At 46.0% G+C, this 26,550-nt stretch overlaps 1 protein-coding gene across 17 annotated transcripts in view; it reads right to left on the bottom strand.

Annotated features, from left to right (window-relative positions):
* Positions 1-9,433: 9,433 nt before the first annotated feature.
* Positions 9,434-26,550, bottom strand: part of ACSL1 (acyl-CoA synthetase long chain family member 1) — a 275,902-nt gene continuing 258,785 nt past the window's right edge. For 8 of the 17 annotated variants that reach the window (XM_081521831.1, XM_081521820.1, XM_081521829.1 and 5 more), the window contains 12 exons: positions 25,906-25,979; positions 23,432-23,509; positions 21,052-21,186; positions 18,974-19,108; positions 18,041-18,136; positions 17,128-17,200; positions 15,524-15,612; positions 14,439-14,555; positions 13,028-13,171; positions 11,614-11,715; positions 11,411-11,482; positions 9,434-11,055 (listed from right to left, as the gene is read on the bottom strand). In XM_081521831.1, coding sequence (XP_081377957.1) covers positions 10,915-11,055; positions 11,411-11,482; positions 11,614-11,715; positions 13,028-13,171; positions 14,439-14,555; positions 15,524-15,612; positions 17,128-17,200; positions 18,041-18,136; positions 18,974-19,108; positions 21,052-21,186; positions 23,432-23,509; positions 25,906-25,979 — 1,256 coding nt within the window. In that variant the 3' untranslated portion in view covers positions 9,434-10,914. Of the gene's footprint in view, positions 11,056-11,410; positions 11,483-11,599; positions 11,716-13,027; positions 13,172-14,438; positions 14,556-15,523; positions 15,613-17,127; positions 17,201-18,040; positions 18,137-18,973; positions 19,109-21,051; positions 21,187-23,284; positions 23,510-25,905; positions 25,980-26,550 lie in introns of all 17 variants that reach the window. The other 9 variants (XM_081521821.1, XM_081521823.1, XM_081521822.1 and 6 more) reach the window with 6 other exon arrangements.

The raw sequence follows: 26,550 nt of genomic DNA, 5'->3' as shown, positions 1-26,550 counted from the left end.
ATAAATCATCTTTGTGGTTTTGAAGGTAGTTCCCCGGTGATGCATAGAAATAGGGTTCCTGGAATCACTAGAAGCTGTTAACCCATAAGAGTGTGGAAAGCTAGCTCAGTTTCCTGTAACCTCCAGGAAAGGGGTTACAGTCAAACCTTTTGCACTTATGGAGCTGAAAAAAAAGAAACCACTCAAGTGTTAAGACAGGAAGAGGTTCAGTGCTCTGGGTGGAGATAAAAACTCAACCCATGTAGGTTTAAATGCTAAAAGAACTTATGAGCTCATGTCACTGGAAAGTCCAGGGGCAAGATGGCTGCAAGATGGCTCACTTTGACCTACAGGTTGGAGAAGCCCCCGGGGCTCTGAACCTACTTTCTTGCCCTTCTGGAGCCTGAGCTTTTTCCCCAGCCTGGGTGCTGTCACCATCTTCATCGCCCGGATTTAGTGAGCATTTACTATGATCCAGGCATCGTTCTAAGTGTTCAGCATCTATGAACACATTTCATCTTCTCAATAACCCACCGTGTTAGGCACCAGAACCTCACCCTGCACATGAGGAGACTAAGGAGCAGCCCACAGGGAGGAAGTGGCTGTGATTGTGCTAGATCTGAGGACTCTGTCTGGGAGCCTGCACCCACTGGCTCTTCCGTGTTTCACATCGGAATTCCATCCTTCAGAGAAAGCTGGCTATTCCCAGCAATCTCAGAAAAAGATGTACTCTGATTTTACCAGCTTTCATCACGTACCCACCTGTATTAGTCAGAGTTCCAGAGAGAAAGAACCAATAGGATGTGCACTGGGGTTGTGAAGAAGTAATGACAGGGTGGGGTGGGGCGGGGACTTGGACAGGACTGGAAACAGGAGCCAGCGGTCTAGAGCCCCAGGGAGGAACCTGGAGCCACGTGAGGAAGCTCAGAGGTGCTGCAGAGCACCTACAGGCCCGATCGTTGAGCTGTGTAGTATACTTTCATGTTTGGAGAACTAAACAAAAACTGTTGCTTTTCTGATATAAATACAGAAAATAAAGAACTACAAAACATTCTAGATCCTTGGGGTAAACAGAGTGGTTAGGTATGGACACATCTCTGCAAAAATATATCTTCCTTGTGGAGTAGTTTGATCTATATATTAGTTCTATCAGTTCAGTCGCTCAGTTGTGTCTGACTCTTTGTGACCCCATGGACTGCAGCACACCAGGCCTCCCTGTCCATCACCTGCTCCCGGAGTTTACTCAAACTCATGTCCATTGAGTCGGTGATGCCATCCAATCATCTCATCCTTTGTCGTACCCTTGTCCTCCTGCCTTCAATCTTTCCCAGCATCAGGGTCTTTTCAAATGAGTCAGTTCTTCCCATCAGGTGGCCAAAGTATTGGAGTTTCAGCTTCAGCATCAGTCCTTCCAATGAATATTCAGGACTGATTTGTTTTAGGATTGACTGGTTTGATCTCCTTGCAGTCCAAGGGACTCTCAAGAGTCTTCTCCAATACCACAGTTCAAAAGCATCAATTCTTCGGCTCTCAGCTTTCTGTATAGTCCAACTCTCACATTCATACATGACTACTGGAAAAACCATAGCTTTGACTAGACGGACCTTTGTCAGCAAGGTAATGTCTCTGCTTTTTAATATGTTGTCTAGGTTGGTCATAGCTTTTCTTCCAAGGAACTAGCGTCTTTTAATTTCATGGCTGCAGTCACCATCTGCAGTGATTTGGGAGCCCCCCAAAATAAAGTCTGTCACTGTTTCTATTGTTTCCCCATCTATTTGCCATGAAGTGATGGGACCAGATGCCATGATCTTAGTTTTCTGAATGCTGAATTTATATCCTGGAATTATTAGCTTGATGTTTAAGTAAAATATAAATGAGGATTATCTTATAGGATTATCATGAAGATAAGAGATAAAGAATTTGGAGGTCCCTAGACAGATAGAGCCTCGCAGGCTACCGTCCATGAGGTCGCAAAAGAGTCGGACAGGGCTTAGTGACAAAACAAGAAGTCTGAAGGGCTTAACGCTTCTCACTGAGCCTCTACTCTTTTTTGTTGGTTGCGCCTTCCGATGAATGTGTTGTTCTGCGCTATGTCCACTAGAGGGCAGCAGAGGAACGGGACTGGAGACTGGAAAACAACACGAGATCAGAGCTACTTCCTTATGTTCACTGTCAATAATGTTTACAGTTGATTAAAAGTCGGTTCAAGATCGATAAGACCAGACATCTTAACTGCCACTGCTCAACTCATTTTCCCCTTCATGTGCAGGATGCTCTTCCATAATTTATCAAATCCATTCCAGTAAGTTTCCCTTAAGGCAAAGAGTATGATTTTCTGTTGCGGAAAAGAAAATCACTTATTTCTTAAACTTTCCAACTTTCTTTTTTAACTTCTTACAACACCTGTGAATTATTGGGTATACACGCGAATAACCCACTGAGCCTGGTAATTCTCATCTGGAAGAAGCTAAAGTAGTTATCTGTTTCAAACAGACCAACGGTTTGACACTGCAAAACAAACTGGAAATATCCCAGGAAGGTGAGAGGCGGGGCCGGGAGGAAGGAGACCTCCCCTTGGATGACCCCGCTTTCAGAAAAAGGGGAAATGAAAATTGATAAAGGTAGGACTATTCGGTGTCGTTTATTAAGTCAGAGGGCACAAAGATGTTTCCATTGGAGCAAACTGCAATGACATTGGCTCCCTCCCAGGTCACGTGCTTTCCAACACCATCCTGGCTCAGATACCCAGCTGCTAAACTTGTTTGTTCTGTAACTAATGTTCTACTTTTTCCAGACCTAACTGGCACTTCTACCCAAGGTGAGATCACATGGCTAAATAGGTCGGGTCACTACCTCCGGACGATGCTTTGTCACGTGTTTCAGATTCCGTTCTCAGCTCCCTGCAGGACTCAGAGTGTGATGTAGGAACCCAGGCAGGAACATTCTAGCAAAATCCAGGATTTCACTCTCGCTGAGGAAAACCAACTTCCAACCTGCAGAGGGAATAACTGTATAACTCAAACTTGTACAAGGACCAAAGGAGCTCATAACAGCTGAGAAAGAGGAAAGGAAATGGAAGGACACCCCAAAGAAAAAGGTTTTCTTAAGGAAAGAAGGGACATCAAGTTTCTACATGAGAAATTTGTCTCCATGATTCACTCTCAAGCTCTGGTCAGAAAAGTACTTTCTGGAAAAAGTTTTCATCCTTGTAATGTGCTTGCTTACTTCCCAGAAGGAATCAAGCTCTCACTTACCCCTGGGCCTTTGCACGTGCACCCTCCCTAGAGCACTCTCTTACCCTGCCTGGCTGGCTCTTGTGCTTTATTGCAGTGAGACCACAGAAATCGCTTCCTCTAAGAAGCCTTCTCTGATTCTCCAAGTCCAGGACAAGCAGGGTCCTCTCCTCAGGGACCCTTTCTGCTTAGCTGAGAAGGGAGAAGTGGACGAGCCAGGGACCTTCAGACAAGCTCAGGTCACCTGCCTCTAACCCCAGGTGACACAGAGACCATCTTCCTGGAACCTTCTATAGCAAGAAACAGCTCCCCCACCCCACTGTCTGGCTGCTGCCGTGTCCAGCTCACCCACCCCTTTGACTCTGTGCCTTAACAGAAAAAGATTATCTCCTTACCCCTCCACCTCACACCACTGCCAGACCACAAATATGCTCAATAATCTGTCTCCTGGACTTGGAGAATCAGAGAAGGCTTCCTAGAGGAAGCAACTTCTATGGTCTCACTGAAATAAAGGACAGGAGCCAGCCAGGCAGGGTAAGAGAGTGCTCTAGGGAGGGTGCACGTGCAAAGGCCCAGGGGTAAGTGAGAGCCTGATTCCTTCTGGGAGCTAGAATGAGCCCCGTGTGGCTGGAGGAGAGTTGCGGAGGTGGCAAGGGATGAGGCTGGGGAGACAGGAGCCCTGCAGTTCCTTGCTCCTCAAAATATAATGCACAGACCCGCAGCACTGGCTTCAGCTGGAAGCTTATTAGAAATGAAGAATTTCAGGCCTGATTCCAGATTTATTGAATCAGAATCCGCATTTTAAGATCCCCTGGGGATCTGCTGCACAATCAGTTTTCTGAAGCCTTTCCTTAAGTACATTCAGCAGTTTCGACTTGTGAGCAATAGGAAACCTGGGCATGATTAAGCAGGGGAATCATGTGACTTGGAATTTGGAGAAGTCATTCCTGCTGCAAAGTGGAGGGGAAGGGGGTGAATTAGTAGAGATCAATGTAGGAGATAAGGATGTCAAGTAAGAGGATAGTGCCATGGTCAGGGCAAGAGATGGTACTGCCCTTCTTGGGCGGTGGGATTAAAGGAAGGCTGGAAGGGATGGATTTGATGGCCCACAGGGTTAACAGCAGCAAGCCTGGCGGCTGAGCTGCTTGGGACTGCCCTGGAGTTTCTCTCAGATGGCAGAGCCTAGAGACAGCTCCGCCTGGGCAGAGCAGGGAGCTGGCAGGAGCCAGCAGGATGGGGGCAGCAGTATCAGTAGGGTGTGGGAAAGCAAGAGACTCAAGAACAAGAGTCCCTCTGGACCTGTGCTTGCTGCCCAAAGCAGAGTGTGAGCTGACTGGTTCTCTACGCCCTGTGGAGCAGGGACCTTGTAGCTGGCAAGGACGGTTTCTGTTAGGGAAATGTGACAGCCACAACTACCCCCTCCCTAAAAGATCTCCACAAAAGAGAGTGGCTAGGAACTTACATGCAAAATATATTTGTGAAAAGAATTCTGCTTCCGGGCAAAGAACGGAATCCCTCTGCACCTGAAGAACGGTACTGGGGAAGCAGAATTCACCCGGTGAGACTGCCACCATCCGAGGAAATCAACAGTGAAGGAGTGAGAAGTCAAAATGAAAATGCTAGACTTCTTTTTATGTCAAATGTATGGATAAATAAGTCAGGTTGGTGAGTTTTCCAGTTCCTCACGCTGGGTGAAGGGGTGAGATCAAGATGAGCACAGATTTGAGCACCACTCAGGTTACAGGGGTGAGAGGGCAGCTGGCTGCAGGGGTTGGGGGGGGTGATTACTCAGCTAAGAGAAGACACAGAGGAGCCATCTCTGTGCTGTGAGCCACAGGAGAGTCCCCTTTAGCCACACTCACAGCCACAGCCCCACTGTCCATAGTAACTGCCGAGAGGGTGGAGACTGTGGGGGCAAGAGGGATGCTCTGGGCCTGGTCATCCAACAGATCCATGGCCTCCCTTCTCACGGTGCTGCCAGGGCCTTCTGTCCTCTGTCCACTGCTCTGCCCAGTGGCTGGGGGCAGGCTGGCAGCTTCTATTCCGCTGTGAAAAGCAACCATCACTGGGAATAAGGATGAAACACAACAAAGCAAAGTCCCGAGTCCCTGGCATTTACTCGATTCCTCCTGGTGGCCTGACTCAAACTGCAGTGGAGACTGTAGCTGGCCCTGGTTGCCTAATTAAAAACAAAACAACTCATCCAACACAGAAGTGGGGCCCTTGGGATGCTCAGGACACTCACCAGGCATCACACCATGCAGGGGGGAGGGACAGAAGGGAGGTGGCCCAGACACGGAGAGGTCCCAGAGTCAGAAAATCCAGCTCAGTCACTTACTAGGACAAGTTGGCAGATCTCTCCAAGCCTCGTGTTTCTCATCCATAACAAGGAGGTAATACTTCAATGAAAATAGAAAGAGAAATATTCAGATAGGAGTTCCCTAATTTTTCTAGGTCAATCACCATGGATCTACCTATATCTACCCCACATTCTCTAGTCCCCTTCCTATTACAATGGAAGCTGCATCCTATCGAAATACCCCACGGATGCGCGATCTCTGCAGTTGACTGCGGGCTCTAACCTGCCCCCTCTCAGGACAGCTGTCTCCGCTTGTTCCCGCTTCATCACTTTCTGGGTTGATGGGTCATTGTCATCACTGTATCTCTCATCCTCAAAACCACCACCACCAGCAACAAAAAAAGCAAGACTCTTCACCTCCCCCCGTTCTCCAGTTACCATCCGTCCACTCATCGGACAAAAGTTCAAGACAGAGCCGTCCACCCTTTGTCCTGACTCGCTAGGACTCAGGAACTCGCTCCAGCAGGCTTCTGGCCTCCTTGCTCTGCTGGACACTCGCTGCCAAGTTTGCCGCCATTGCCAAATCCAGCTCCTCCATCCCCACCCTGTTCCCTGTTGCAACAGCAAGTTGTCACACCGACCGCCTCCCTCCCCTCCTGACACTCTTTCTCTGGGCTTCAGGGACACCATGCTCTTCCTTCCGGCAGGTGACTCTCCATCCCCGTGGCTGGCCCTTTCCTCAGTGCCCCACCGTGGAGGTCCCCCGGCGCTCCGTTTGGGGCCTGCTCCACTTCCTTCTAGGTTTCCCGCTTCCCCAGGCTGCCTGATAAAGCCCCTCAGCCTGCATTTTCTGTGCTGTTGACTTTGCAATCTGTCATCTCCCGACCTGTCTTCTGAGCGGCAGATGATATCTATCTTTTGAGTTGTCCAGCAGGAATTTCAGATGGAAACTGCCCCCACCCGGCCTCTTCAGTCCTTTCTCCAGGGTCTTCCCATCCCAGTAAGTATGGCTCCACCATCCACCGCAGCGCTCATCCCCGAGCCCACTCTCTTCCCAATTCCCCATGCGCAGGGGTTCTGCCACCAACTGCTTTTAAATTGACTGTCTTCTGTCTCTACCTGCCATCGACCTGGTTCAGGCCGCCTCACTTACACAGGTGAGCCTGTCCTCACCCTCACTCTGCCTCTCCTCTGACCCCTCTGCACCTGGCTGGAGGAGTCATTCAGGGACCATCACTCCTTGCCTCAAAAGCCTTTACTGGTTTAAAAAACCCGGATTCCTTTCTGGGCTGCAGGGCCTGGTAGCCGGTCCTCCCGCTTCCCTGACTTGTCTCAGTTGCACTCTTCCCCGCCCTTATGATGCTGCAGCCACGCTGGCTTCCTTTCAGTGCCTGGACTAGAGCCAGCTAGTTCCCACCTCAGGGCCTTTGCACATCCTGCTTCTATTTGCAAACTCTTTCTCCAAAGCTTTGCAGGGTTACTCCTCCATCTTCAGTGTATCACCCCAAGTGTCACGTCCTCAGAGAGACCTTCTCTGACCACAACACTGAAGACAGGCCCTGTGGTCCCCTCACCGAGACTCCACCCGTTGTCTTCAGAGCCCCCATTGCCATCTGAAGTTGTTCACTCACTTGTCTGCTTGCTGTCCGTCTTTCTCAGCAGAGAGTTACAGGGCAAGGATCCCATGTGCTGTACTCGCTGCTGAGTTCCCGCAGCTTAGAACTGTGTCTGGCCCTTAGCCGAAGCTAGACACAGACCTGCGGATCTGTAACCTGCAGTTTTGTGGGGGCTTTGTGAGGATTAAATGAGAATGTCAGTTGAGCACAGCCTAGTGCATCGCTCATAGCAAGTCCACAACATGTGTAGCTGTCATCACCTCCACAGCTGATGATTCCCGGGACGTCCAAGGGACCTCACGAACCTGCCACATGACTGTGACCCAACTTTACACCTACTTTCCTGCTGAAATAGAGTGGCTGGTTCTCCCTGACTTTTGATCCTTGATGGATTTGGGGTATCCAACATCACAGAGAGCAACTGTATTTCATTTATGATGAACTGTAAACCAGAATGACACTGGCAAGTGGTACTAGCCTGTGCTATGGCAAAGAAAAATGATTAGGTAGAATTCAAAACCGTCTGGACCAAAGCTCAGAGGCAAAATTACTGGCACCGAGAAACAATCCAATGACACGTCTTTGTTAGGAGGTTGCTGGCACAGGCAGACAAGAAGCAACCTCCACAGTGTGAGGTGGGAAGCTCAGTGTCCAGAGCCAGACTGCCCGGCAGATATACAAGTGACCGATAAGCACACGAAAGTATGCTCAACTTTATCATCATTAGAGAAATGCAAATCAAAACTACAGTGGGGTACCACTTCACACCCATGAAGACGGGTATTATCAAAAGAAGAGAAAGGAACCAGCAAGTAATAGCAAGGAGGCGGAGAAGGTGGAACCCTTGTGCACTGTCCCTGAGAATCTAAAATGATGTGAAAACCAGTGTGGCAGCTCCCCAGAAAATGAAATGACACAGAATGACCCGGTCATCCAGCAATTCCACTTCTGGGTGTTTATCCAAAAGAACTGAAAGCAGGGACTCAGCAAAGTGTTTGTACAGTGACATTCACAGTGGATATTCTCAATAGCTAGAAGGTGGGAACAAATGTCCATCAACAAACGACTGGATAAACACCATGTTATGTAATCGTACAAATATTAATTCAGCCGTAAAAGTGAGAGAATCTTGACATTTGTGACGACACAGATGGACCCAGAGGGCATAATGCTATGTGAAATAAGCCAAACCCAGAAGGACACACACTGTGTGACTCATTCATATACGGTACCTAGAGCAGTCAAGTCCAGAGACAGCAGAATGGTGGTGCCCAGGGGCTGGGTGAGGAGGAAACGAGGATTATTACTTAATGGGCAGAGCTGCAGCTTTGGAACGTGACAAAGTTCCGGAGATGGATGGTGGTGACAGCCGCACAAGTGTGAATGCACTAAATGCCACTGAACTATATGCTTTTAAATGATGAAGATGGGAAATCTTGGATGTGTTTTACCAGAATTTTTCTTTTAAAAAGAAAAAAAAAAAAGAATGTTTTTATCAACCTCGTTATAGAAGCTTGGTTCAAAGTTTCAAGTATTTGTTCAAATGAGAGATATCTAACAAACACTCACCAGTTCCTAAGTCCTGTGCTGAGAGCTCAAGGAGACAGGAAGGTCCTGGGGTTCCTCAATGACAGGAGAGAGCAAGGGGGAGGCAGGGAAGGAAGAAGGTAAAGAACTTGAAAAGCAAGATAAAAAGGCAGCCTGGATGAGGAGTCTTACCAGAGAGCTGTGCACAGGGCTTAAGCTTTAGAGGAAGAAAGCGGACCTCAGCACCCCAACCCTGAGATTGAAGCAGAAGATGAAGGCGTATTTAAACACAGCAGGCTACAGAAGAGACCAGGGGGTGATTCATTCACACTTCTGGAAAAGACAAGTCTTTTAAGATGACAGCATAGGGTAGCGACAGGGAAAAAGAAACAGGTGGCCGCTAGGAATGAGCCATCTCCCCTGACAGCATTAGGGAAGAGGGTGACTACAGATGGACCGAATGAAAACCCTCAGAACCACCCACCACAGCGACGCCTCCTGCAACGTCACTTCCCCCCAAGAATTTGAGTTTTCAAGAACACCTGTGCCATTCACACCATGACTTTCTTCTCTGAAACACAGCAGGATCGCTGCTGCCAGGAACAGGTTGGAGCCCCGGGTCAGCATCTGGAAGTGTCGGGATGACGGCGCCCCGAGAAGGAGCCCCGGCGGGGAGGACACACAGGGAGGAGCCTGCGGCTGAGCTCTTCACGCGTGCTCATCCGAGGCCGCCCCGAATGCGACCGCTGACATGAAAAACGGAGGCTTCACTCACTTGCTTGAAATGCAGAAATATTTATTTTGGTTTCTTTCATTGTTTTTGGAAATTCTGTTTTGGTTTATAAAACATAGAAAGAGCCAACACTTAAAGCAAACATTCAAAACCCCGATGTGACAAATTATTGACTTCTTGGGCAATTAAGAGTACACGTATGAAGTTAGGCTACCAAATAGTGTTATAACAACGACAGCTCTTTAGGGCAAGTCCTGTTGTGCTTGTATGATACAGGTACTCCTCTATCCCAAAACAACTGCTTTCAGTGTACAAATGAAAACCAAGTTCAGTCACATGTGGCAAAGACTTGCAGTAAAGTGAAATGCTGCTAATTTCCCAAATTAACTTAAAAAAAAAAACCCTTGAGAATCTAATCCCAGGAAATGAGTTTTCCAGATTCCTATGTCCTAGAATTTTGGCTTGTCAAATATATTTCATAGAAATCAAGTAGCATTACGATAGAAGAGCATTTATTTATCACCATCCATTTCAATAAGTACCCAAGTGTATCTACTCCCTTAATATTTTTAAAGACATGCCTTGCCTGAGAGTTTATATTCTGGGGGGAAAAAAGCCACTTGATCACAACATACTCTTTCGATATGAAAACCACATTAAAATCCATCAGAGACAGAGTGACCGGTTCGTCGAAGGTAAAGTGGACAGTTATTCAGGTGTCACAGTTGAACATGGTTGATCCAGGTAACTGTTTCCTTGTTGAAATGCTTGTCTTCACTGCAGAGTCTAAGGCAGATTTTTTTTTTTTTTATTACCCCTGGGAGGCGACAGATGGAGGAAATCAGGAAATTGGGTCTGGAGAAGAGGGTCGGAGAATATTCTGCTCTATGGATTCTGCACCAGAATCCATCCTCTCTGATGGATTGGCCGTCCATCCAGGATTCGGTACCTGCGCTGTTCTGAGCTGGGTCTGCCCTTTGCTTCTCTGAGAACCTCTGCTCCGACAGAAGGACAGGGGTTAATCAGAAGGTTCGTGAGAGTGAGTGTGACACGGGGAACGGAGGGTGGCAGGGATTAAAAAAAAAAACAAAGAAAAAAACCTCTGGTCCTCTTGCGACCTCCTGCAGGCGAGACAGGTCTTGCTTATCGGGGACGCTGGTTCCCTCCAGTGCATGGGACTCTTTGAGCAGCAGAAATCTGCAGAATTTGCAGCGAGTAGCAGACATCTCAGAAAGAGCAAAGTCCTAACCCTTTGGTTAGCAGATCGGGGAGACAAAGTGCTCACCCGCCTTTGTAACTGAGGAATTGGTAAAGAACTTAGCACGCTTGCAGTTTCCCCTCTGATTTTTTAAGGCTCGTTTTAGAAATTGTGGATCACCGTGGACACGGTCTGCGACACGAGGTGGCTGTAAGGCAGTGTTCCGTTCCCTCCAGGCTCCTATGACGAGAATCTGGACGCGCGAGGCACCCGAGGATGCTCCTTCCCTTCCTGCTGTTGTCAAACTCCCCTCCACTTCCTCCTTCGCATTAGACTTTGATGGTGGAGTAAAGCTCATCGATCTGTGACCTGAAATAATTCCGAAGCTCTGGCCTTTTAGCCTTCATGGTTGGGGTCAGAAGGCCACTGTCGATAGAGAAGAGTTCAGGGTGGAGATAGATGCCTTTGACCTGTAAAGAGACCAGGAAGTCAAAGGAGGCAAGGAGGACAGATGCTTCTGAAGGGACAAAGACTGTTCTGGGCCATTCCAACCAGCTTCACAGGCCAGGCCCAGCTGCACCATCTCCACATATGGCAGGGAGTGGCCCGATGTCGGGACAGAGTCGGGACAGCAGCCTGCCCCACCCCAAGAAGAGGATACATCCCCCTGGTTACAGAAATCTCTCCCCAGCCAAACCACACCACTGTCTCTTCCACACAATGTCTTCACATCACCTCATCCTCTTCAAGAATGTGTGCACAAAAAACATCCTCAAGTCAAAAACCCGTTTTTCGGGAATTCATACACTTGGATGCGAGTCTTACCTGTTCAAATGGTTTTAGGCCAGACTCCTTCCCGAGCCTCACCATGTCTTCTAGAATAGCTTTTTTGACATCCTGATAAGGTAAGAAAAACAAGATCCTTATTCCCATGGTGGGTTCAGGGGGCGCAGGGGGCAGGGGTCCCTGCACTTTGCACTTAACGCAAAGGGAAGTTCAGGAGGACGGCTGCACACTTTGGAACCTACCTTGTTTCTGCACAGTTCTTCAAAGGAGCCCACAATGCCTCTCTTCTGGGCCCAGGCACCTAGTGTCTCAACGTCTGGTACCACAATCGCTATGAGAAATGCCTTTAACAGAGACAAGTGAGTTATTACACAGTTTGGTCCCGATGCTCTAAAATCGTAGTTCCTTATTATCTGCTTCGTGGGCCCCTGGGAGAATCTGGGAGTTAGAGACCTTCTCTTCAGAGCATATTACCAGCCCTGGCGTCCACAGGGCCCAGGTGAAAAACTCCTGCCTCTGAAATATAGACAGCATCGGGAATTTTGCAATAAATGTTTTAAAAGAACCACTGGAAAAAAATAAAAAAATAAAAAATAAAAGAACCACTGGAAATCAAAATCTAATAAAACCCTAGTTTTTACTTATTTTTATATATACTTTTAAAAATAAAATAGGGTCAAATAAGCAAATAATGGGATAGATATCAGATAACTGCTTTATAAAAAGACAAAGAGAAAATATATACAGATTGACTGTAAAAAGAACTCTAGCACCTCATTCTTTACAATTGAGTGACAATGAAATGAAATAAAAATCAAAGACATAGTAAGATTCCAGGTCTAAGAAGATGCAGTGCACTCTCAAAGAAAAATAGGTGTATTTTCTTATAAGAAAATATTCTGCAACAATTATTTGAAAATTTCAAGATTTGTAGAAGTATTTTTAAATTTATTTAAATAGGAGGGTAATTACTTTATAATATTGTGATGCTTTTTGCAATGAATATGAACCAGCTCTAGGCATACATGTGTCCCCTCTGGTTTGTAGAAATATTAACCCTCAGAAAACTAGAACCCATTCTTTTCCTTTCCATTTTGTCCAGAATTTTGGCAAATGAAGTTCCATTGCAATACTGATATTGGTTTTCAACATTAAGATATGCTGGCTTCCAAACCATCATTTGCTCAAGAATGATACAGAAGGTATACCATAAATAAGTTAGGTTTAATATGCCTGAAAATTCTAAGCTTGCTTATAATCCGTATATCAATATTTCTCCTCATAATTAAATTAGAAGCTTATTTTACCTATCCCCCAGTATTTTTACGCCATTTCCCTTGGTACAGACGACTAAGAACTGCCAAGAATAAGAGGCACAAATTTCTAGTTACAAAATAGATGGGAGGAGAAAACAGAAAAAAAGAAAAGAAATGCCAAGCAACAAAACCCAATAGCGTGTTGATAATGTTCTAGCGAGTCAGGCATCAAAGTCAGAGAGTCAGAAAGCCAGTTCACACATGTGGCAAACTTCCCGTTACACTGAAAGTACCTGGATGTCTTATGATATTGTGATGCTTTTTTGCAATGAATATGAACCAGCTATAGGCATACATGTGTCCCACTGGCCCCAGAGCTCCTGGCTCGGTCAGCACATACCTGCAAGCTCTCTCCGTGGACAAACACCTGAGCGATAGGTTCACTTCGCTGGTATATGTTTTCGATCTTCTCAGGAGCTATGTACTCCCCTTGTGCCAGTTTAAAGATGTGCTTCTTCCTGTCGATGATCTTCAAGGTGCCATTCTGTTTGGGGGTGCGGAGGGGAGGTGTGGGCTGTGAGAAGGTCCCAGGGGCTGTTTCCCCCCAGCAGTGGCCACGCAGGGTACTGAGCATTTCCTGTGCACTATTACTTAATCCTAATAAGGTCTGGCAGGGGTCAGCTCTTAACCCATTTTACAGAGAGATAAACTGAGGCTGACAGAGATTATGCAACCTCCCCGGGCTGAGTAGTGAGATAGAGAAGGGATGAGGGAGTCCCTCTCACTCCACTTCCGGGAGAATTCTCCCTTCTGGGAGAATCTCTGGACCAGACTCGAAAATGCCAGTAGTGCCTACCTCCCCACCTCTGGTAACCCAAAGCCCCATTCCCACCCTGGGTCACTCTCTCACTTCCGAGAGTCATCTGCTGGAAAGCGCCCGGGGTTCTCTCAGCCTGCAACAGTTCTCCTCTGTTTCCAAATGGAGCGGACTAAGGTCCAGGGAGATTAGGAGATGGGCTCCTCAGAGCCAGGGTCAGAATTGGAACGGATATTTAATCCCTCCTGAGTCTGGGAAGAGGGACTTAATTTATTTCTAAATAGCCTGGGTATTCTGAAATCTGAATTAATTTGGGGTGGGGATATTTTTTCAGGCAAAAAAAAATTAAGCACCTTAAATCTGTAAGACTTGAACAATACACAATAATAATAATTACACTAGCCATATGAGTGCTTGCAGTGAAAATCAGTAATGACTTTAAAAAGCAATGGCTGTCACCACAACAGCAAAAGTGGCCACACCTATGGGTCGGCTTCTGGCAACAGCATCTTGACTCCCGAGATGGACTCTGAATTTCTCTACGGTAAATGGTTCTGAGGCTACATTCAAAGGGCTTGGCCTCAACCTCGAAACACTGACCCTGTTTTTACTGAGATGACAATGCTAAGAAATGTGTGTTCACAAATTCTGGCCTGTCATCCATTCCCAGCAGCTTTTATACAGTGCCCCCTCCCCTCGCCCTCCCTGGGCTGCCCCGGAATGAACGAAGGCCTCAACTTCGAGGCACAGCACTGAAATGGGAAAAGCCAGACACAGTGTTTCTGGATTTCAAACCAGAAGCAGCAACCAGAAAGGATGTCAAGTATCAAAACGAAACCTATGTGCTACAGTTAACAGTGAAAATGCTATAGGAGGATGCTAAATATAAGCCTGTTTCCTGCGGGAGAGGAAGGGAGGGAGAAAGAGGGGGGTCAGTCAGGGCGCCGTGGCCGTGTGGGGGCTCGTCTTCCCGACAAGGGAGGGGACCACTTACTGGTAACCACTTGCCAATGTCTCCTGTGTGCAACCAGCCGTCTTTATCCAGAGCTTCTGCTGTTTTCACTGGGTCTTTCAAGTAGCCTTGAAAAACGTTTGACCCTTTCACACACACCTGAAGGAAAAAGAGGGGGAGGGAGGTGTGGCCACGGGAATTGGAAGAAGTGGGTGAGAGGTACAAACACCCAGTTATAAGATAAGTAAGGACCGGGGATGTCACGTACAGCACGGCAACTACACTTAGCAGGGCCGCGTGGGATGTTTTCAAGTTGTTAAGAAAGGAGATTTTAAGAGTTCTCCTCACATGGGGGAAAAAAAAAACTTTTCTTCTTTTTGTTACCGATATGAGATGATGGATGGTTACTAAACCCACAGCCGTGATCATTTCACGATATATGTGAGTCAAATCACCTTACACTTACACAGTGCTGGTGTCAATTCTATCTCAGTAAGATGGGAGGGGAAAAAAAAAAAGATGATCTGTGAAGAGCACTGACTGGGACTTCTCCAGAGAAAACTGTGTGTGTCTGTGTGTGTGTGTGTGTGTCCCTCAACCTTTAGCCAGACTCTGAATGCCAGGATCCAGAGGGAGCCACCAGGGCCCCACTGACGTTGTGCTGGTACCTCCAATGCCCCCACTTCCTTCCTGAATGTCTTCGGCTGCAAATTCTAGGGCTCACGATCACCCTAGGTTCTGGCTCCAAGTTGTCAGAAAGCCCCAAAGGGGATGAAGCAGTTGGGCACACCTTCCACTGGCCGGCAGTCACTAACAGGTATTGAGGGCATTCAGCAGACAGGAAGCCGGGGCCAGGGACTTTGGGCCCTGAAGCCTTTCTCCCCTCCTGGGCCCTCGGCCCCCACGTGCTGGTGGCAGAAGCGGTGCTGGTGCCCCTCATGCCCCCACCCCCTGAGACTTAGACATATGCACCTTCAAAAAGAAGCCTGTGTGACTGCAGGATCAGCAGCAATAAATACCAAGCTCAGTGGCTTCACCTGCCGCGGTGCTGAGAAGTGGCTGGTTACAGAAGTGGCTGGTTACTGGAGGCGACCGCCCTGAGGGGGTGATTGCAGGGTTTTACTCACCTCGCCCTCGCCCTTGGCAGCCAGGTAATTCATTTCTTCCACGTCAACAAGCTTGATAATGCTGCAAGGCATTGGGGCACCAACATGGCCTGTATATCAAGTAAAAGAATGATCACTCCTAAAGTGACCACCAATAGCCTTAGGCCAGATTGCTTTGATTCCAAACAAGCCCTGTTCTCATGCTGAGAACAGCTGGTGCAAACCTCTGGCTTTGGCAAACACAGCCTGTCTCCCCCTGGCAAATAAATTTAGAGAGTTTATTCCCAGAAAAGAGAGAGAAACATTCAAAAGTCTCTTAGGGACCTTTCCTAAGTTTCACACTCCAAATTACTTTTCAAAGTGTAAATGATTTGGCTGCTGATTTTTAGGGTTTCTTTGAATACCTGGAAGTGGGTTTTCTAAAACTTTTATGTGGTTCCTATGATCTGATAGCCCTGTTCTCCTTCATACAGATGTAATTAATATCTGCATTCTCTATGTGAACAAACCTTGATCAGTCAGATGGTTCTGACCAATATGGCCTCTTCCCCTAGATTATGAAAGAACATGTCTTATATGTAAATTCATTAAGACAAGACAAGCCTTCTTTTCACAGCTCACTTCACTCTCTTGCCAAAGGGTGCTAGGACTGGGTTATTTTCCCAAAACAAAAATAACAGAAATCAGATTAAGTTTTAAGAGTATCATTCTTCTGATGTTTTGATCCTTTTAGCTTAAAGTGGTCACTATTCCAAATTCTCTAGCTGGTAAGGCACCAGGGATTAAAAAAATAAGTACTGTGAAAAAGGTTTATAGACTGTCAGTGACAATTGCAACAGAATGATGTTCCCAGAGACAGCCTGATATTAGAATCTGTGTCATTAGATATTCAAACGTGTAAAATAGCAAATGTATCAGGGAATTTATTGATCACGGTGTAGAGTACACTGCTGGTATGGTCCAGGGGAGGCATACAAGTCTTGTGGTCAGACCTGGGCTGGAATCCTGGCTCTGAAGCATAAAGCTATATAAATTCTTAGACTTTATGGACAAGCTTCTTAGTCAACAATCAACCATGTCCTCCCAGAGGTAACAAGGCTGACCTCACAGGCCTGTTGTTGGGATGAAATGCACATAATATGCGTCCCTCAGTGCCTAACACAGAACCTCATCCAGAACAGGTGCTTCTGTTTATCCTCCACTGTTCTTTCCTTTCAGGGAAAAGGACTTGTGGTTATTTCTGCCTGGGGTCTCAAACCCAAGTGCAGCACAGTGTGGAAATGCCATTAAAATTCACCAGCATGTAATCAGGCCCCAATCAATTCCTGGAAAGCTCTGGTGGCCCAAGCACTCTGAACCTGGTATAAAGGGCACTGTCTTCAGATGTGAGCTCCAAGACCCATGTAACTCTTTATCGCCACCCGCCCAGCTTGACACGTCAGAGCCTCCAAATCACCACTGCGCCCTGGGAGACACCATCCACAGGGCTCCCGGGTTCGCAGGATTGATGGCCCCAAGGCCGAATCATCGGAGACGCAGCACTTGTTTAAGTTGGCTAATTAACCCAATTGCAACAATTTCGACGTGGAGAGTAAGGTCCTAGTGAGCAGCGTCCGCCCCCGTACCTGCGGTCCAGTCTCCAGCAACCGTCAGGCAGCAGCCGGCAGTGCACTCCGTCTGTCCGTAGCCTTCATAGAACTGGGTCCCCAGGCAAAGGGACAGAAAAAGAGGGGGCAGTCACACTTCCACTGCAAGTGCTCAGTAGCTAAGTTCCTCTGGCTCGATTAGGAACCTCAGCCCACACGTTATGACATGGCGCGTATTACAGCGCGGGCATGTTCACCCACACAGGACAATGCCGGTAACAGGTCACACTTCGCTGGATCCACCCAGGCACGCACTTGCTCCGCGGGCTCACGGCTACTTGTCACCCAGTCTCTGATGCTCCCCCCACGTAACCCAGGGTCTCTGCGTGGTTTATGACCCATCCCCACGCCCTCATGCCTGATCTAAAGGCATGTCTTGCGCCTTACCCCAGGGAAAATTACCCAACGGTGGACACAACACATATTCTGCCAGAGGTGAAAGGTACATGCTGGCACACCTCGTTTTACGGCGCTTTGCAGGGACTGCCTGTCTTACAAATTGAAGGTTGGTGGCAATGCCGTGCTGTCAGAGGATGGTTAGCGTGTTTTAGCAATGAAGTATTTTTAAATTAAGGTATATACAATGCCTTGTTTTTTGGACATAATGCTACTGCACACTTAATAGACTACAGTCTGGTGTAAACAGGGCTTTTATATCTACTGGGAAACCAAAAAGTTCAGGAGACTCGCTTTACTGTGACACTGGCTTTACTGCACTGCTCTGGAACCACAGACTCTCCAAGATGTGCGTGTATTTCTTTCTCCAAGCCACCCAGGAATAACACGTCCGAAGAAAAGAAGGGGCACGTGCAGGAGAAGAAGACAGCCTTTTGGAAAGCAGCCACGTGGGCGTGAGTCAGTCTGAGACCCCACGTGGCAGGGAGCCCCTCACCTGGCAGCCCAGCGCAGCCCTCAGGAAGGTGAGCACGGTGGCAGACACAGGCGCCGCTCCTGTGATCATCAGCCTCACTTTTCCTCCCAGGCTCGACTTGCAAGGCAGGAAGAGGGGAGAGGGCGAGGGTAAGTGGCTGGAAAGCAGTGTGCTTCTCCAAGATTCCTCCTTGGAACCCTGATGCCCTAGCCCACCAGCTCCTGGTCGGCGGGCTGCATAGAACTCACTCCACACGAGCACGCACAGGTGCTCCAAGAGGGACATCCGACGAGTTTGGTTCCACCTAAAACCACACCACTTGCTCTCAACGGCTGTGGACAGCAAAGCAACACCTCTATACTCACAGGTGTTTTAAGGAATTAGAACAAGGGTGTCGTGGGTTTGTGGCAACCATCACATTTGGAGGAACACACTATTATCCCATTTTTTTTTATCACTCATGTCTAAAAAAATAATCTCAAGAGTTCCAGAAAAGTAAAACAAGATGGAGAATCAGAAAGGCTATGCTACCTGATCCCTTTTCTACCCTGGATAGTGAAACAATGTTCAGACTTTTCTTGGACACTGAGGTTTTGCTAATGGCTTTGTCCTTAGTTTTAAGAAATGTGCCAGAAATTCTCTCTCTGACCTTCTCTTTTAAAAAGAACTCTCACACATTAAAGGGGTAGGGGATTAAGAGGTACAAATGACTAGGTATGAAATAAGCTGCAAGGATATATTGCACAAGGATATATTGGGGGAATATAGCCAATATTTTATAATAACAATAAATGGAACATCATCTTTAAAAATTGTGAATCACTATATGTATGCCCGTCACTTACATAAAATTGTATATCAAGTATACTTCAATTAAAAAAAAGAGCCCTCACAGAAAGTTTGAAAGCCAACTTAGTTTAGATGACAAGCAACAGTTGAGAGTCAACGTGCTACCTGTATTTTGTGGAAGATCAGTTTATCCCAGAGGCTGTTGTTTCTAATGATGCCACTGCGAAGTTCAGCCTCTTTCCTCTTGGAGGCAAAGTCCAACAGCCATCGCTTCAGTGTGGTGTTTGCTTGTCCGAAAATCTAATGAGTCAAGAGATGAGAAGGTTTCCCAATGAGGGGAATGGTAAGAATTAAAACGTCAGGTAACAGCAAGTGTTGGTGAAGATATGGAGAAACTGGAACCTTCACGCCTTGCTGGTGGGGATGTAAAATGGTTCAGCTGCTTTAGAAAACAGACTGGCGGTTCCTCAGTTAAACACAGAGTTAGTCATGACCCAGGAATTCTGCTCCTGGGTACACACCTACGAGAATGAAAACACATGTCCACAGAGCCCCTTGCCTGTGGATGTTCACAGCAGCATTACTCATAACAGCCAAAAAGAGGAAGCAACCCCACTGACCACCAATGGCTGGACAGATAAATAAAACATGCTGCATCCATGCAGTGGAATATTATTTGGCCATCAAAGGAACGAAGTATGGATGCAGGCTAGGACATGCATGCACCTAGAAAGCATACTTAAGTGGAAGAAGCCAGTCACAAAAGAATATTCCATGATCCCACTCATATCAAAATCCAGAATAGGGAAATTTACAGATTCAGAAGTAGATTCATTTTATGGGGCAGAGGGAGGTAGTGGGGTGGAGGATGATAGCACATTCCTTCTGAAGTGATACAAATGTTCTGAAATGGACTTTAATGATAGTTTCAGAACTCTGTGAATGTACTAAAAACCTTTGAATTATACTAAAAACACCTAAATGGGTGAATCATATGTAATGTGAATTATATCTCAATAAGGCTGCCTTATAATTTTCTTTAAAAAAAGAACCATAAAAAAACCGAGAAAGACGAATATGCTTGCAATGTGGGTGACGTGGGTCCAACACCTGGGTCAGGAAGATCCCCTGGAGGAGGAAATGGCAACCCACTCCAGTATTCTTACCTGGGAAATCCCATGGACAGAGGAGCCTGGTGGGCTACAGTCCATGGGGTCGCAAAGAGTCGGACACAACGGAGTGACTAAACAACCACCACCACAAAAGATTAACAGAAGCTAAAACCTTAAGGTCTCCCATGGAAACTGGGGAGTATTAGCTGGCAGGAAAACAAAAATGTGAAAAAATGAGAAGGTTCGCATAGATGGCAAAAGCGATGCTTCAACAGGAAGAGCATTAAAACTGCCCCGTGCAAATCCACCTTGGAGACTGCCCCCACCACACGGGGTCCTGCCCTGGCAGTGGGGCCCGTGCTCCAACAGCCCACCACCTTCTCTTGGTCCCGGGCTTGGCTTAGTCACGTCTCCCAATGTAGCTACTAAGTAGGTAGCATTTTTACACATGGTGGAACTTTACAATTTATAAAAATCATTTCATAGTTATTATCTTCATTATTTTCATTTTTTGTTTGTTGAGTTTTAAGCCACCTTTTCTACTCTCTTGTTACCCTAGACAGCAGTATGAAAGTGGAAGCATCAGTTGCTCAGTCATGTCTGACTCTTTGAGATCCCATAGACTGTAGCCTGCCAGGCTCCTCTCTCCATGGGATTCTCCAGGCAAGATTACTGGAGTGGGTTTCCATTTTCTCCTCCAAGGGATCTTCCTGATCCAGGGATCAAATCTGGGTCTCCAGCGTTGCAGGCAGACTCTTTACCATCTGAGCCACCTGGGAAGCCCAATAAAATTATTTGATAGCTATTATTTTCATGTGATGTAATCAGCAACTTTATGAGATGGAGGAGGAGGTAACAGTCCATTGTAAAGGCGAGAAAACAGAGGCTCAAAGAGTTTATTGTGAAATAAAGCAACCTCCACCTCCCATCTGTATTGTGCCTTCTGATTTATAAGGTACGTTCACAGTGAATTCTCTTATAATCCTCACTCACAGCTATGGGAGGTAAACAGACTCTGGTTTAACAGCGGAGTAAACCGCAGTCCCATGAGTCTAAGAGTAGCAAAGTCTAAGAGCCACGGTCACAGAGAATTTTGGGTTCAAGATCCCACACTCTGCCCCTGGCACTTACTCGGTCAAACATCCGGTTCAGCAGTCTGGGGACCACGGGGAAGACGGTGGGTTGAAGGGCCTTGAGATCATCCATAAGAAGCCTGATATCTCCTTGGAAAAATCCTATTTTAGCCCCATGGCAGAGCATCACACTCTAGAGAGGTAAACAGAAATATCTAATGTGTCATCATTGCAGTGGGGGTTACACAACACACACAGACACACAAGGCTTTGGTTTTAGTATTTCAGGCCAGTTTCCAGAAATCATAAAGTTCCTAAATGTAGGGAGCTTTCAAAACAATGTTCTTGGGACTCCCCTGGCGGTCCAGTGGTTAAGACCCTGAGCTTCCAATGCAGGGGCTGCAGGTTGGATGCCTGGTCAGGGAACTAAGATCCCACATGCCATGTGGCATGGCCAAATATAAAAAAATGAAACAGCAGTCTCATGTTTTGGGGTCCTTGTACACCAAGGGGCTGTTGCACTACTCCTGATCATCCTGAAGATAGAGGAGCTAGCTATTCAGCAACCAGGGCCTGTGGTTTTTGGTGATAATCTTAGAGGTTCTGTTGTTTTAGCTTCAGGATCAGTATCTGCCAAATGAAGGACGCGGTATCGGATAATCCAAGTTATTTTTAGCCTTCCAGAAAATTTAGGTCTAATTTATCCCATAATAAAAACTTAGCTACTTGCCTACAGTCCAAGCTTTTAAAATGACGTTTGTTTATTTATTTATGGCTGTGCTGGGTCTTTGCTGCTGTGCAGCTTTCCTCTAGCTGTCATGAGTGGGAGCTTTTCTCCAATTGTGGTGCTTGGGTTTCTCCCTGCAGTGGCTTCTCTTGTTGTGGAGCATGGGCTCTAGTGCGCATGGCTTCAGTAGTTCAGGCACACGGGCTCAGTAGTTGTGACTCTCAGGCTCCAGAGCACAGGCTCAGTAGTCGCAGGGCAAGGGCTTAGCTGCTCCGCAGCACGTGGGATCTTCCCAGATCAGGAATCGAACCCGTGTCTCCTGCACTGGCAGGCTAATTCTTTACCACTGAGCCACCAGAGAAGCCCCAGTCCAAGCTTTTTAAAGTCTCATTTTTCCTGTTTGTATCTAACTAAAAAGAAAAATCTGAGTCGTCAAAATACGCTGCAGTTGAGACTGCACAGAGCAGTCTGCCTTCGGTTATAACCTAGTGCCTGAATTTCCTCCTGTCTGATGCAAGCTACATTGGCAGGTCACAGGCACTTGACAAAGAGTCCATTTTAAATTTTAAAAAGAAAGAGAGATTCAAGGGATGATGCAACGGAAGTACAAACGGCCTCAGGCTTGAAAGCAGAAACCACTTTAGAACGGTACACCATGGTTCATCGTTTAAAAATTAAAGCTCAGAGGCTTTGTTCATTGTGGACGGACTCCTGGTTAGGGAGGTAACTACCGTCCACTGTCAATACATTTGTGATCACTCTGTACACATGCAAGGTCTCCCAAGGCGTGCAGGAAACAGAAGTATCAGCTGGCAGATCCTTGGTCCTTTGGGAGAAGCAAATCCTCCAGGGCAGCAGCTAGTCAAAGCGCAGGCTCTTTATCAGCCCCTCACCCCTCAATACCTGTCCAGTGCCTGAAACACAGCTGGTGCTTCACGAATAGTCATTAAACAAATGAGCAGTGCTCACTGTTTCTCCTATAAGCATACAAAGCAAAACTGTCCAAGAAGGAAAAAAGATGGTTCTTGGGCAGCTTTTAAATGAGTCACACAGCTGTGTGTGAGGAGCTCAAGGAGAACTTAGCTGAAGGTCATCCATTTTGCCAAGGGCACTCGGGATATTGGTGAAAAAAAATGAATCTGAAGTCAACTTGTGCCTTATAGATAAGCACAGTAAAACTTCTGGGACTTTCCTGGAAATCTAGTGGTTAGAACTTCATGCTTCCAGTGCAGGGGGCCACAGGTGTAATCCCTGGTCAGGGACTAAGATCCCACAAGCTGCTTAGCATGGCCAAAAAAAGAGAGACAGAGACATCTTACAGAACTCAAGCCTCACCAGGCTTTGTGGGATGCTATTCATAAAAATTCTACATTCACAGCTCATCTTTCTGAATTCATATCTGTGTCCTTCAAAAGTTTGAGCTTCTAATTTTAAAATGAGTATTAAAGTTCAATACCCGGACCCAGAAAAAAAATTATACTCTTAAATAATTAGCTCAATTTCTAAAACAGGGGCTGAGCAAAGAACTGCCTGCGGGAAGGATGGTATACACGCTTGAACTTACCAGCATGAGCTGCTCATAAATGTGTGCAAGCGGTAAAAACGAAATGTGTATGTCACTGGCATTCAACCCAAGTGCTTTCTGTAAAACACAACAACTTAGAACACAAACAAATGCGCACGCGCAGGCAAAATAAAACCCAGTGCCTACCTCTACAACTCTCTCAAACATATGGGCCAGAGGCAAGAAAGAGATCAAAGTGTCATCTGAGGTAGGAGTGAACGTGTTCTGCAAGCAAAGACACCAGCAGGCAGAAAAGCATTAGGATTTCCAGGAATTCTCCATTTATTTCAGAGCACATAATACCTCAAGGCTAAGAAGTAACAGCATTAGTTTACATTCTGCAATTATTTCTCATTGAAAAAGGAAATTCTAAGCAATACTTTAATAAGTTATTCAAATAGAGTAGAGGTCATTCCTAATGACAAAGTAAATCCATGAAGGACTTGAGTCACAACTAGGAAAATGTGGCCCACATTGGGATGGTCAGATATCATGTGCTCTAAGCACCCAGACTTTCAAAGCTACAGGACCTCGCTGCCCAGCAAGTTCCACTCCACCTTAAGAAATACAAGCTTCACTCCAACAAAAGACCAGCATCTTTTGTTGTCAAGGGCATAGGGGAGAAAAGAAGAGAAACTTGCAGATTTCCATATGTTCCTTTTATTTACAGTACAAATGTATTTTGAGCATTTTAGTTTGCTCAACATTTTCACCTTAAAGCTCTATTTGACCCCATAAAAAAAAATCCCAATGTGTTTAATGCGAGCTCTGAACTGGCCCCAGGGAATTTGCTCTCCATAAAATGCTGATCATGACAGGTCTGCATCTCAAGTAACATCTGGTTTCCATTTCATGGCTAGGAATGTGCTTAACTTATGGTCAGGCACAGTGAGGGATGTGCATGGAATGTTCTTGCTATTAATATAGAGAATTCTGGCCCAAACAGGGCCTGCCAACAGCAGCTGCTGCCCCACCAACTAAGAAACAAAGGCTTTGTTAAGTTGCCTAGGGATGATGTGCCCAGCTTAGAGTTGGGCTCTCCCCTCCCCAAGGCTGGGCCATCCTTCATAATAAAGCAATCACACCTGATATAGCCTGATCATGCCATAATCTGAGATTAATTTTATTCCTGCTTCCCAACTGGTACTTGTCAGTAGAAAAGTGCTACATAATGAGAAATGAGACTCAGTGATGTCTATACTCTTCAATTTTCTGATTTAGGTAAAACAAATACTGTGTATTTGCATAATGAGAAGTTTTACCAAGTTAAGAATGCCCCTGAAAAAGTTCACATTAACATTAACTGTAATCATTTGCTTCAATGATTCATTGCATTTTAAGTTTTCTTTGAAGGCCAATGAGGAAATTAAAATCTCACTTTGGTAAAGTACTAAATGTTGAACTCTGTTTAGAAAGTATATACCAAAAGGACTAAGAAGGTGTAAGGATACACTTACGCAGTTGCCTAAGATACTCGTTCCCCAAAACCATTAAGCACAGGCTCCTACCACAAAAAGCAGACCCTAGAGAACCCCTCCAGAGACACATAATTTGCAAAAGCAAATTATGAAAAAATGTGCAAAGGATATGAGGGAAAGGTATTCATTACATTATTCAATATGTACTTTTTTAAAAGGCAAGTTGGAAATAGATCTTTGGTGCTATAGACTGATTGTAACTACCCCTCTCAAAGTCTCTCAAAGTATGTAAAGCCCTAACCATCCCCCTCCATGTGACTGTATTTGGTGACAGGGAAGGTCATTCGGGTTCAATGAAGTCGTAAGGGTGGGGCTCTGATTTAATCAGGCTGGTGTCCTTGTAAGGACAGGAAGAGACACCAGAAACCTGTCTCTTGTTCTTCACGTGCACACAGAGGTGAGGGCAGGGGAGGCATGGAGAGGAGCTGGCCAGCTACAAGCCAGGAAGAGAGCCTTCACCAGAGCCAACCAAATTTGCTGACGCCTTGATTGTGGACTTCTAGCCTCTAGCACTGTGAGAAAATACACGTCTACTGTTTAAGCCACCCCACCCAATCTGTGCTATTTTGTTATGGCAGCCCACACAGACTAAGACACTTATACAGCAAATTTTTAAAGTATTAGAAATAACTATAAAGTTATTTGATCTAAAGTTCAAGGCTTTAATCCTTCTTATAAAGTGGAAGTCAAATTAAGCATAATGAACAGTGAAAGCAATAATAATTCAAAAAACCTTCAGCAACATTTAACATTTCCTTGTCCACCTAAAGAAATTAATTCTTTTCCGCACACTAAAACAGGAGATAAAAATCACAAGAGAGTCAGTTTTTATCTGTCCTTTCCTAAAAACATTTATAAGGCAGTATCCAAATGAAGTTTTACTATATAAAAGATGTAATAAATTCTATCTGTCAATTCACGTTAACGGTCACAGCAGGAGTTGGAGATCAGGTCCATAGTGAAAAACTGTTTGAGAGGAGGTGACCTCAGACCGTGTGAAAGCTCAGACCTTATCTATATTTTAGGTAGTGTTTCAAATACAGTCTGGGCCTAATATGATGGTGGGCCTTGACCACCTTCATTCTTGAGGTCTGATGCCAACCACTGGATATACAGAAAGATGGCCCTCTCTCAAAAGTTTACCTCTGTCATTTTCACAAACGCTGAACAATCGCTCACTACATTTCGATGGGTGATCATTGCTCCTTTGGGGTTGCCTGGGGACACATATGAGCAAAATAAAGTTAGAAGACAGAAACTCCATCCATGAATGGCGGACGTGAGAGAAGCCCAGAAACCCCACATCATTAGGGCCCCCGATGCCGCTAATGTGAGGTACACCCGTGAAAGCCAAAAGCTGAGTCACACTGAATTCCTGAGCAACCTGTAATCCTTTAAATGAAGCTCATTATCTTAACAACTTGTTGACCAGAGACGCATTAATACGTCTTTCGTTACCTGAACGTTATTGACTGGAGACGTTTCATCATTCACTTATATAACAAATCGCCAGCCACAGGCATTAGATTCTGGAAAAATCCCCGGATCAATAATGTGTTAAACCATCTTTACTAATATGGGCAAGTCTGAGAGGGTGTGTGTAGCAATAAGAGACGAAAATCCAGGAATTTTATTTCTGGAAACCATGGATACAGTTTGTCCCAGAAAGATGGGTGATGTAAATGTGTGAGGACACACTCAGATTCTGGGTATGTTGTATCGAGCTACTGGAAGACAAGCTTGAACACTTCTGTCTCTTCTGCATCCAGTCCATCTACAATTCGAATA

Source organism: Giraffa tippelskirchi, chromosome 8 (genome assembly GCF_054371585.1).
Source record: "Giraffa tippelskirchi isolate mGirTip1 chromosome 8, T2T-mGirTip1v1.2.pri, whole genome shotgun sequence".
NCBI lineage: Eukaryota > Metazoa > Chordata > Mammalia > Artiodactyla > Giraffidae > Giraffa > Giraffa tippelskirchi.
Note: the sequence above shows the minus strand (reverse complement) of the source record. Positions and strands in the feature narration are given on the sequence as shown.